The sequence below is a fragment of the Lacerta agilis genome, chromosome 16 (genome assembly GCF_009819535.1).
Source record: "Lacerta agilis isolate rLacAgi1 chromosome 16, rLacAgi1.pri, whole genome shotgun sequence".
Lineage (NCBI taxonomy): Eukaryota > Metazoa > Chordata > Lepidosauria > Squamata > Lacertidae > Lacerta > Lacerta agilis.
The window spans coordinates 25671276-25683491 of NC_046327.1; the positions used below are offsets into that span (position 1 = coordinate 25671276).

The 12216-nt window shown below is 47.7% G+C and overlaps 1 protein-coding gene across 1 annotated transcript in view; it reads left to right on the plus strand.

The window, feature by feature from the left end:
- Positions 1 to 11644, plus strand: part of CLSTN3 (calsyntenin 3) — a 34179-nt gene extending 22535 nt beyond the window's left edge. The window contains exons 13-18 of the mRNA XM_033173099.1: positions 1279 to 1505; positions 4536 to 4706; positions 5980 to 6125; positions 6242 to 6377; positions 8599 to 8816; positions 10581 to 11644. Coding sequence (XP_033028990.1) covers positions 1279 to 1505; positions 4536 to 4706; positions 5980 to 6125; positions 6242 to 6377; positions 8599 to 8816; positions 10581 to 10754 — 1072 coding nt within the window. The 3' untranslated portion in view covers positions 10755 to 11644. The remainder of the gene's footprint in view (positions 1 to 1278; positions 1506 to 4535; positions 4707 to 5979; positions 6126 to 6241; positions 6378 to 8598; positions 8817 to 10580) is intronic.
- Positions 11645 to 12216: the final 572 nt, after the last annotated feature.

Genomic DNA, 12216 nt, shown 5'->3' on the forward strand with positions numbered 1-12216 from the left:
ATCTTATATTTTGGAAATGTACATCCAGGTTTTTTTCCCTTTAAATTTTTTTGGGGCCCCCAAGAGAGTGGGCCCTAAGCTATAGCTTTTTTAGCTTATATGTAAATCCGGCACTGCCAAGGTACCAAGTATTGGATTAGAGATGCAGAAGCAACTTCAGGTGGCGACAGGGTGCACAAGCTTTGAAGTTCCACAGACCCAGCAGAAGCGATGTGGCTTCGTTAAGGGTCTCATCTTACCTGTTTGGTATGTGTCGTTCCCCTTGCTGCTGCTTTTGCTTTTAACTCTGGATTGGTAGTTTGAGTGTTTATAAGAATCCTGCTTTGCTCTGCAGAAAAAGAGCAGGGAGGAATGGCACTTACTGGTTCATGTGAGCATGCTTTGTGGAAATGGGTAGCTCGCATTTAATTCCCCTGAAAGATAATGGTGGGATTTCCACAATAGGCTTGGATAGCTAGCAACATAATCAGAGGGTCTACCACGAAGGAGAGGTAGCTAGCCCCTTGTTCTCAAGCTGCTTTTATTTTCTGCACTTGTGTTTTTTACTCTTATTTGAGAGCCAGTGTGGTGTAGTGGTTAAGAGTGGTGGACTTGTAATCTGGGGAACCGGGTTCGTGTCTCCGCTCCTCCACATGCAGCTGCTGGGTGACCTTGGGCTAGTCACACTTCTCTGAAGTCTCTCAGCCCCACTCACCTCACAGAGTGTTTGTTGTGGGGGAGGAAGAGAAAGGAGAATGTTAGCCGCTTTGAGACTCGTCTTCGGGTAGTGAAAAGTGGGATATCAAATCCAAACTCTTCTTCTTCTTCTTCTTCTTCTTCTTCTTCTTCTTCTTCTTCTTCTTCTTCTTCTTATTTTACAACTATTTACAGTGGTTACCTCGGGTTATGTACTTAATTGGTTCCGGGTCACTGTACGTAACCCGAAAAGTACGTAACCCGAAAAATTCACTTCTACGCATGCGCAGACTGCGAAAACACATCTGCGCATGCGCAAATCGTGCACGCTTCGGGTTGCGCTTCCGGGTTAGCAGAGTTCGTAACCCGAAAAGTACGCAACCCGAAGCGTACGTAACCCGAGGTACGACTGTAATGGTATTGCTTTAAATACAAGCTGACCAGGACACTGATTACATGGAAGGATAGGTTATCCATTTTAAAATAAAAATAAAAATGTTTTCTTAGAAACAAAGGTGTCCCTTGGTGCTGAGGAACAAAAGGGAATCCTGCCTTCTTGCAGGCTGGGATCAAGGGGTGTTGCTTTCTCCTGTCTTCTATTAGATGCTTCAGCGAGGAATCCTGCGTCTCCATCCCGGATGTGGAGGGCTACGTGGTTGTGCTTCAGCCTGACGCTCCTCAGATCTCACTGAGCGGCAGTTCTCATTTTGCCCGGCCTGTCTCCGACTTCGAAGGTCCCGAGGGAGTCCCTCTCTTCCCTGACCTCCAAATTTCCTGCTCCATTTCACACCAGGTAGAGCCCAAGAAAGATGAGAGCTGGCATGGCACAGGTGAGCTGAGCGCTTCGGGAGAGATACTATAGCAGCGCAGGGGTGTTTGTGTGACAACCCAGGCAACAGAAGCAGAAAAAGCAGGCAGTTTTGCTAGAAGCAGAAAGTGCCATTAAAAAAAAACAAAAAAAACCAATCATCCTGGAAGGACATGGACTTCCCAGCCCAAGTAATATGAACAAAACCCTCTTGAGACCATTTAACATACTCTTTTTTTCCATTTATAATAATTATACTTCTCCAGCGTCTGAAATGCTAAACGCTATATAGAAAGAACACACACACACACACACACACACACAGAGTCATATAGCATAATTGTCATGTTGGTTCCTGGAAACTGTAGTTTGCATAGGCTGCTCGGAGATCCTTAAACTCATTCACAGAACTACAGTTCCCAGTGTTCCCTGGATATAGGAAATGGGGATTGCTATGGCATGGAAGGCCAGAAACAAAAAGAGGAGGCTGAGAAGGGGTAGGGAAGGGATGGAGAAGGGAGGAAAGATGAGGAGTAGGAGCACTTAGGATCTTCGGAAAAGAGGCATAGCTTTTGCGGGAAACTCCCTTATTCCAAGCCATTTCCCGCTGCTATCCCTTATTGTTGATATCCCTTAAATTTCCCTTATTTCCGGGAAGGAGAGTTGGAGTCCGGGGACTCCTTGGGTCCCTGCCTTTCTCAGCCCTGCCTGCCTGCCTGCCTGCCTACCTCACAGGACTGTTGTGGGGATTAAATGAGGACTAGGACCAGGGAGCTCCTTGGAGAAAAAGGTGGAATATAAATACCTAATAACAAATAGACAGACAGACAGATATATATAAAAAGAAGCTAAAATAGACGAATGTTTCTCGGCAACAGGTGCTCAGATTAAGCATTGCTTCCCCTAACTGGAGGCAGAGCAGAGCCAACCTGGCCAGAAGCCATCAGTGGTCCTCTCCTCCTGCATGAATTTGCCTAATCCTTTTCCAAAGCCATCCAAGTTGGTGGCCATCGCTGCTCCCTGTGGCAGGGAGTTCCAGAGGTTAACCATGTGCTGCGTGAATAAGTGCTTTCTTTTCTCTGCCCTGATTTCTCTTTCCTGGGAGCTCTTTCCTGGTGTAAATTTATTTGTAGCCTGTGGGGATTACCGCGGCGTGGATTGTCCCTGAGAACCGTAGACTGTCCCCGGGACAGGTGAGGGTGCTGATCCCTTATTTTCAAATCCGAAACTTGACAGCTATGAAAAGAGGTGAGGCGAAGTGCTAGTGTATTCCAAAAGCAGTAAGGACAAAGACAGAGGTAATTATTTCGGAGCACTTCTACTGTCTTTTGTCCAGACATATTTGTTCTACTCCAGGGTCGAGCCCTGAAAAAAGTGATTCTGCAAATGTGAAGTAGAACCAGGCTGTGCACAGTGCTGATTGGCGGCCCCCTGTGATGTCACCAAACTGCCCTCCTCCATTCCTGGGAGTTGTTTGGCACTTTTAATTTTTTTAAATGTCCTTTTATGTATGTGTGTCTATGCAAAGCTTTTAAACTTGGGAAGCCCACCTGAAGCATGGGCAGAGGGGGCTAGACCAGCAGCTAAGCAAGACCAACTGTACGGTTTCCTATTGCACATGTCTGCCATTTCATTTCTGAATCCAGGCTCCCCGTGGCAGAGAGACATGCTGTGAGGATAACTCTTTTTGCATTACATCTGCCTTTCCCCTAAAGAGCAAAGAGAGAGAAATGGAGCTGGGAGCAAGAGAATAGGAAGGAATCAAAGCTTCATCAGCTGCTTTAATGAGGTTGGGAGGCCTGTAAGGAGATGGAAGAGGAAAGAGAGAGGTAGATGGCAAAGATTGTGAAGAGATTTAAAATTAGGAGGTAATCAAGGGCAAAATAGGGAAGGGAAGCCACTGAGGACAGTGAAGGAGCAAGAAACTCGAATGGAGATTAAGCCAGACAGGGGAGAAAAAAATAATCAGTTTTGTATTTTTAAATTGCTTAGGTCAATTTGTTTTTATATCTCATTTCATCAGTATTTTTAATTTATATTTTATGCAAACAGCTTAGAGGTTTTGTTGATTAAGTGGTAACAGAAATGCAATGCAATGCAATGCAATGCAATGCAATGCAAAGAATAAAATATGCAGGCCGACTCTCTGTTCCCCTTTCTATACTGAATGGGTGCAAGCTGTTTGTTTTCAAGAAAGGTTAGAGAAGCAGAAAGGTAAGATGAGAAGCAGAGGGCCAGGCAGGAGAATGAGACCCTTTTTGTTTCTAGTGAGTGAAAGAAAATTATCCTATTCTCCCCAGTTCTTATCAGGATGGTAACTGGGGATGAGGGTGCAGAGAAAGGGGCGTGGTGTGAGGGCTCCCAGAGGGCATCTTCCTTGCCCCCCCTCCCGAAACCTATCAGCACCTCTGACCACTGCACGTGCTCATCTTTGCAATACAATTCTCCTGACCGAACCTATATTTTGATACAATCCGCTTAGCAGAGCCGCTTAAATGCATCTCTGGAGGCTCCTTGGGAGGAAAGGTGGAGTGTGGATGCAACAAATAAATGCAGTTCCCTCCCTTCTTTCGTAAGTCCAGAAGAGGGCAACCAAAATGGTCAAAGGCCTGGAAACAATGCCTTATGAGGAACGGCTTAGGGAGCTGGGTATGTTTAGCCTGGAGAAGAGAGGGTTAAGGAGTGATATGATAGCCATGTTCAAATATATAAAAGGATGTCATATAGAGGAGGGAGAAAGGTTGTTTTCTGCTGCTCCAGAGAAGCGGACACGGAGCAATGGATTCAAACTACAAGAAAGAAGATTCCACCTAAACATTAGGAAGAACTTCCTGACAGTGAGAGCTGTTCGGCAGTGGAATTTGCTACCAAGGAGTGTGGTGGAGTCTCCTTCTTTGGAGGTCTTTAAGCAGAGGCTTGACAGCCATCTGTCAGGAATGCTTTGATGGTGTTTCCTGCTTGGCAGGGGGTTGGACTGGATGGCCCTTGTGGTCTCTTCCAACTCTATGATTCTATGATTCTAAGTCTTCCCTGCCTTCTCTCTCTCTCGCAGTGGCAGATACGCGGATGTCGGACGAGATTGTTCACAATCTGGATGGTTGCGAGATATCCCTGGTCGGAGAAGACCTGGACCCTGAGAGAGAGTACCTGCTCTTAGATGGAGCCTCCCTGCAGCAGCGAGGCCTGGAGCTCATCAACACCTCTGCCTACCTCACCGTCACAGGTGTGCATCTTCCTTCTCTGGCCTCCACCATCTCCATCACAACACAGTCTGGAAATGCTGATGAGTCCCTGGGATGATAAAGCCCTGGTTACCCAATGGATAGCTTTCATATATCCCATATGCTGGGATAGCTCAGACGGTAGAGCATGGGACTCTTAATCTCAGGATCATGGGTTCGAGACCCGTGTTGGGCAAAATATTCCTATATTGCAGGGGGGTTGGACTGGATGACCCTCGTGGTCCATTCCAGCTCTACAAATCTATGATTCTGTTATTCATGTCCTCACAGCCAAACTACTGGTAGTGGTGTCAGTTCCGTTTGTTAAAGCCAGATCTGCCCCATTCATCTATAACATCCCCATCTTGCTGGCTGTGGATGATGGGACTTGTAGTCCAAAAAACAGCCGGAGACCCAAGTTTGGGAAACACTTATCTATAAAGAGGGTAGGTGTGTGTGTGTGTGTTGGATTTTAACGACAAATGAGTTGTGCAGTGGCATATGTGCACAGACCCCTCCTCCCACCTTTGCTCTATATCTCTATCCAGGTATTTCCGTCTCTTATCTAAGCCCCAGTACTGGAAGTGAGTTTGCTTATGGGGGGGAAGCAAGAAAAGCAGACTTCAGGGAAGTAAACTGCAACAGGGGTTGGGAGAGGGTTTAAACATGAAATTTATTAACCTCATGATTATATATATTTTAAAACTTCAAAGCAGCTTACAAAAAGATTCGAGCAATAAAATTATTAGTAAAAAAAAACAAACCCCACTAAAATTTAATAATATAAAATAAAACCAGCGGTAAACTAGAAACACATCCACATTCTCGGTATCTGGGTAGGCTAGAAGCCTGATAGGCTCTATCTTATTGGCAGCGGTGTGTGAAATGGAAGATTTAAATTGAAGAAGCAGTGGGGGGCAATGCTTAATCCTTCCCCACCCGTTATCTCCCCCAACTTCCGTGCTAAGGCTTTTTTTCCTGACCCTGAATTCCAGATGCTTATTTATGAGGTAAAGATGTATGGAACTGTGCAATGAGGAAAGGTGGAATGAAGGAGCAGACTGGAAAGGTAACTTGCGAGGAAGAATTTAAGCACTGTATATGCCCCCTTCTGCACTTTCGGCCACCCCTGTTTTGCAGTGATAAAGCAGGCCACTGGGTTTTGCATGGGAACTTCAGTTTATATTGCAAAGCCTGAGCTCAGTCAGCTTGGAATCTTTAACGCTCCCCTCCCACCCCTGACCTCTCCGCCTGGGTATCTCTCCCCATTTCTAGGTGTGGAGAGCATTGCTGTTTACGAGGAGATCCTTCGCCAAGTCTCCTATTGCATCCACCACGGCGCCGCCCTTTATGAGAGGAAGTTCCGCCTCTCTTGCACCGAGATGAACGGCCGTTACTCCAGCAACGAGTTCACCGTTGAGGTAAGCGCACCGCAAGGAAGTGCGCGGAATTCAAAACATCTGTGAATTGGGCTGCGGCTGAGGTGGGTGGCTACAGCCTGGAACCAAGAATCCCGACCGCGGGTTTCTCATTGCAGGTCAACGTCCTTCACAACATGAACAGAGCCGTTCACCCCAACCACATTATGAGCGCCCAGCAGTTCATGCATCGGGGACACCACCTGCCTCCAGAACTCTCCGGCCACAGCCTGGCTAGCCCCCACCGCAACTCCAGTACGTACCGATTGATGCGCTACTGTGAAGTGGCAGATTGACTGAGAAAACGGGAGTGAGAGAGGGTGGGACACTCAATTTCGGGGTCAAAGTTGATGAGGTCTGTGACTGGATCCCCCAGTGTATTTTACTTTAGTCCAGGTGTCAGGCTTCAGAGAATCCTATCCCTCCCACGGTGGGATGCCAAGAAGCAGATAAAGAAGAAGAGTTCTTACCAAGTAGTTTATTCAGTATTCACAGGAATGCGGTCTCTCTTAGATAGTCGCATTGCTCCAAGTAAAGTCCCACCCCCTCAGCCCCTCCTATTCTACGTCATCCCTGCGCCGGCTGGTCTGTGCTTTCTGCCTCTGAGCTGTTACTACTACTACTCTCAAGGCACACCTGGTCTTGGGAGAGTGGAGGTCAGGAATGCTTTTTAGAGACACTGAGTCTGCTAGCTGTCTCTCTTCCTGCTGCTCTCCCAGTATTTCCCAGCTTCTCCCCTCTGCAGCCTCTGAACTATGACCTTCTGCAAACCACTGTTCTAAATCTATACTGTTCTCCTCTTCTTTGGAAGGTGCACCATTCCTCCTCAGTCCAGCCCCTGACACCAGGTTTATTGAGTGGTGGGAAATGACAGCTGAATTGATCAGGGCTATTCTCTCATCTGAGAAAGGGCTAGAGAGGAGGAGATTCTTGTTCTCACTGTGAGGAAGAAGGGGAAGGATGCCAAAGAGCACAGCTGTTGCCAGAGAGCTCTTAGTTTCACCTTTCCATTACACTGATTTGGGTCAGTCCTAAGGAGAATACATTTCACGGACCTGGAGAGAGGTTGGGAGACCAGGCTTGCCCTGTAAAGTTGGGTTGCTCTGGTGCCAGGAGATTATTTTCACCAAAATCACCTGGTAAAGAGGCTCAGCTGTGAGCTTTCTTTTCCTGGTTGGAGCATGGCAGTTCTTGCTTATGCCTTCATAACCTCCAGGATTTAATTATTGCAATGCTGACTGACGTGCCCTTGAAGACTGGAGTTTGTGCAGAATCACAAGCAGGTAGAGGGCTGCTGCTGCAATCGGGTCGTTCTTCAGGACTTCCCAAAGGTATCTGGTTGGCCACTGTGAGAGCAGGACTCTGGACTGAATGATCTATCAGAATCCAGATAGATGTGACATTTGTAATTCATCAAGGCCACTCTAGAACTGCCCTCAACAGTGTTCAGTCCAATCACCTAAGTAATAAGACACATTTCAAAATTATGTTGCTTTAAAATACAGCAGTTAACCTACCTGGAAAAATGAGGGGGGCTGGGAAGGAGGTAGGCTAAATGCCATTATCTTAAGGTAGATTCTAGCACCAAGATGATGAATGGGCAGATACACACACAGTGGACAATTTAGATGAAAATCATACCTATCAATGAATCAAATACTGAGGCCACAAGGAAACTAAGCTCACCATGTGGCTGAAGGGACTGCCGCCATCCCTCTTTTGACAATACCTTGTTACTTCTCCCTTTGACTTGGGACAGCCAGATAGTCATTTTCTCAAGTGATGAGGCTGTAAGCTCAGTGCTGTCAGTGAGGTATCCAGGCACACTACCCAGGGCAGGGACTCCCAATATTCAAGACTTTTTACCTGTAAAGCCCTAAACGGCTTGTGTGCCTTTTCCTAAGCAGCTGATCTGTATTAAATAAGCTTGAGCTTCCAGGAAAGGGCAGGACACCAATGTATATTAAGTAGTACATGAAAGGAGAAATTGGAATACTAGCTGAAAAGAGCCAAGGCAAAGGCCTGGGGTGATAATAGGAATCTGTGGCAGGATATCTGTAGGCAGCAACTCTTGATGAGCGAAATGGAAGAACTGCCTTCCTGGGGCTCACATGGCCCAGCATTATGTCACCAGCAACAGCCACCCAGATGTTTCTTATAAGCAGGGCATTCAAAAGCAATAGCCCTCTCTTCACCCTTTGCCTCCCTGCAACCTCTATGCAGATATAATGTCTCTGAACCTGGAAGCTCCATTTACATAGAATCCTCTTAATGTGCTACTTTTCGACAGGCCTCTAAACCACTGGCCATCTCCACATCTTGGGAGAGGCAGGTTCTAGGGAGGGTCTCCCGTTGAAGTGTGGCGTATGCAGCTTCTGCAACGAAAAGCCTGCCCTCTGGAACCACATCCTACCTCCTCAGTGGGCAGCCACGAAACAAGCTGGCTTTATCCTCCCCCCTTCCTCTTTTCCCGCAGTGGTCCCCAGCGCTGCCACCATCATCATTGTGGTCTGCGTGGGCTTCCTGGCGCTCATGGTGATCCTGGGCGTCCTACGCATCCACTCCTTGCACAGGCGAGGGGGCGAGCGCGAGGGCACGGGCGAGTCTGCGGGGAGCCACGGAGGTGCCCAGGCCAAGGAGAGCGAGATGTTCTGGGACGACTCTGCCCTCACCATCATCGTCAACCCCATGGAGGTGAGTGGAGGGAAGGGAGATTGGGGAGGGAGCAGGGCAGGAAAGAGACTCCACTTCTGACACCAGTGTTGCAAGCTACACCAATCAGTGCCGAGCCGTGCACAAGATCCTAGGGGTCTGTGCTCCTTTGGAGAATTGAAGACGTGACAGAGGCTGTTGTAGCTTTAAGAAACATGATTTATTCATACATTTACACCTGAATCTAGATGGAGAGCAGGGACATAGTGTTGGGTGTAGCAGTGGTGCCGTGGCCCCGGGTGCACAATTTTTGAGGGGGCACAAACCAGGTGCACCCATGCAGATGACCGCAGAGAAGCCCATCCCAGTGCTCCTCTGCATCAGCCAAGGGCCACATTGGCCAGCCAGGCTCCCCCCTTGGTTCAATGGGGTCACTGCAGCGGGGAGGGCTGGGCTGGGCTGGGACCCCCCCCCCATGCCCAGCACATGCGCCTGCCCCAGGCAGTGACAACCAACACTACACCGTTGGGAGTCCAGATCTTACAGCACAGTCACCTCAAGAAGGTCTTGTTCCCCACAGCAGTGGAGTCCAAGGTGGGGCAAAACTAGGCTTTATTTCACCCGGGTCAAAGACCCAGTTTGGCATACACACCCCTCACATGCATTTGTGTACACACACACACAAACATAGGCTGGGAGTCTCAAGGGTGCCCCTCTGGAGGCTTCAACCAGGGCAAAAAAAAAAACCTGACTATCCTCCCCATTGCTATGGCTCTGCCCCAAAAAACAAAAAGAAGTATGTTTGTATCAGTTAAATGGGTTCCGGACACGCCTTAGATATAAATGACCCTATTGCTTTAAGAAACCACCCTCAGTCATGTATATAAACCATGAACCAGGAATTACCAGTAGCAGTCTTGATCATGTATCTGTAGATGCTTGTTGTAGGAGCCTTTGTGGCTTCATTCTTTCAAATGAATGAGTTTTGTTAGTTTTTTCCACACTGTTTAGGTTAGCTAACCTGAGTTCAATTTATATTAATGTTTTTGCAACCTTGAAAGCCTTTTTCATTTTCCTATAGTCTCTAGAATTAATTTCCCTCTGAGGAAACAGACTACATCCAGTGAAAAGGGGAAAAGAGCCGGCATCTCGTTAGGGTTCTCAGTTTGATTTATAAGTTATATATATTCTTGTTTAACTCGTCACATAGCTATTTAAGGGTACTCACCCTGAATTTTTTGAATTTGAGTCTAGTTTATTTATATCCTTATAGTATCTCCATCTCGTTTCAGGGATTGTCATGGCTGAGTTCTTTATACTTTTATGGCTCTGCCCAAGGCATCTCCCAGCCTGCCTTCAGCTAGCCAGCCAAAATCGTTCTGGCCTTTTCCCTGGCTATTCCAAGCCTTTTGCTCGATTGTCACGTCCTCCTCCTCTTTAGGGACACGGGTGGCGTGTGGTCTAAACCACTGAGCCTCTTGGGCTCGCTGATCAGAAGGTCGGCGGTTTGAGCTTCCGTTGCTTTGTCCCAGCTCCTGCTAACCTAGCAGCTCGAAAGCATGCCAGTGCAAGTAGATAAATAGGTACCGCTGCGACGGGAAGGTAAACGGTGTTTCTGTGTGCTCTGGTTTCTGTCACTGTATTTCATTGCGCCAGAAGCATGCTGGCCACATGACCCGGAAAGCTGCCTGTGGACAAACGCCGGCTGCCTCGGCCTCAAGCAAGATTGAGCGCCGCATCCCATAGTCGCCTTTGACTGGACTTAACCGTCCAGAGGTCCTTTACCCTTTTACCTTCTCTTTCTAGTCATACCAGAGCTGCCAGGAGAGGGCAGCAGAGGCTTCTGGGTCGACCATCCGAGAAGTAGCCGAAGAGGAGGAAGAGGAAAGCAGTGACTCTGAATCACCGGACAGCCCAGGCAGTGACGCGGCCAATGACCAGCGCATTGTGGGCAAGCATGATGCCCCTTGCCGCTACTAGAGGCATGTGATGGATGGGGGAGAGGAACGCCAGCGAGAGAGGGAGGTCCTGCTTATGTTTAGTAATTGGGGAGGGGGGGGCATGTGTCTGGCCTCGCCCTCCCTTTTCTCTTCCCGCCCCCCCGCCCCGCCCTGCATTCTCCAGACCTCTTGTATTTGCACAGCGGAGGCTGGCCCCCCAAGACATGACATTTTGGAGCATGAGGCAGAGAATCCAAGTGGCACCTTCCCTTCCCACGAATTAACACAGCACAATCCACCGGGAAGTTCTCCTGCGCAAGTGTCTTGAAAATGGAACAGAAGCTGTGCAAGAGAATCACGGTGGATTAATGGTGCCTCGTGCCTCAGATTCCGCCCCCCCCCATAAAATCTGGCTCTCGAGATGTCCGCTTGACCTTGCCCCAGCATAGGCCCACTGTTCTGCCTGCCGCCTTTCGATAGCAGCGCCCAGGGGGAGGAGCCTCTCTTCGACCAGGTCCTTGGCTCCTCCCACCTCTCCAGCCGCTTGCTTCAGCTCAAGTGGGGCAGAGCCCCCTAACTCTTGGGTCTCCAGCAGAGGACCCCCTTCACTCCAGAGAAGGGTAAACTGGATTGGCATGATAAAAGGGAGAGGAGCAGGAAGTGGGGACGCGGTAGCAAACCCAGGGGTACAACAGGACGCCCCAAGCTACTATATATATATATATATTGTATATTTTTTCAATGTTGTTGTTTGAGGTTCAATCTTGTTTTCTTGTTTGATGCAAAGAAACAAACAAACAAAAAAAGACCTGCAGCTTGTGTCGCTTTGTAAAATTGTCAATAATATTCCAATAACAAGTGAAGGAAAAATACATGATGTGAAGAAGAAAAATGGAGCAGATTTTGAAATAAAAAAGGATTTAAAAATGTGAGGTCTGGAATAATGCAAGTTCTTCCTTCAGTGAGATACGGCTTTCTTCTCTTAATAACTTCTCCGCCCCATGCAGGAATAACAAGAATAGAAAAGGGATAAAAGGCTGAGGGTCTTCCAATATCTCATTAGTAGAAAAGGATTTGGTTGCCCCAATGGTTGCTTCCTGCAATGGTTCAATAAGAGGGTCTCCCCATCCTCTGGGCTCCTAGACGAGTCTTAAGAATGTAGAAGAGTCTGGCACCAGATCCTAGTAAAGAGCAATCAGAGAATTGTGGCGTTGGGAGGGACCACCAGAGCCATCTAGTCCAACCCCCTGCAGTGCAGGAATCTTTTGCTTAGCTTGGTGCTCGAACCCACAACCCTGAAATTAAGAGAGTCTCATACTCTACCGAATGAACTGTGTTAACATTGGTTTTTTATTAATAAAATACTTTATTAAAAAACACAAAGAAACGTTAAATTAAAACATATAATAATTTCGGTTTGTCTGAGAATGTGTTGCATCCTTACTCCTATGCAACAAATGGAGTCAGAAGTCAATGAACCCCCCCATAAAGCTACGCACAGG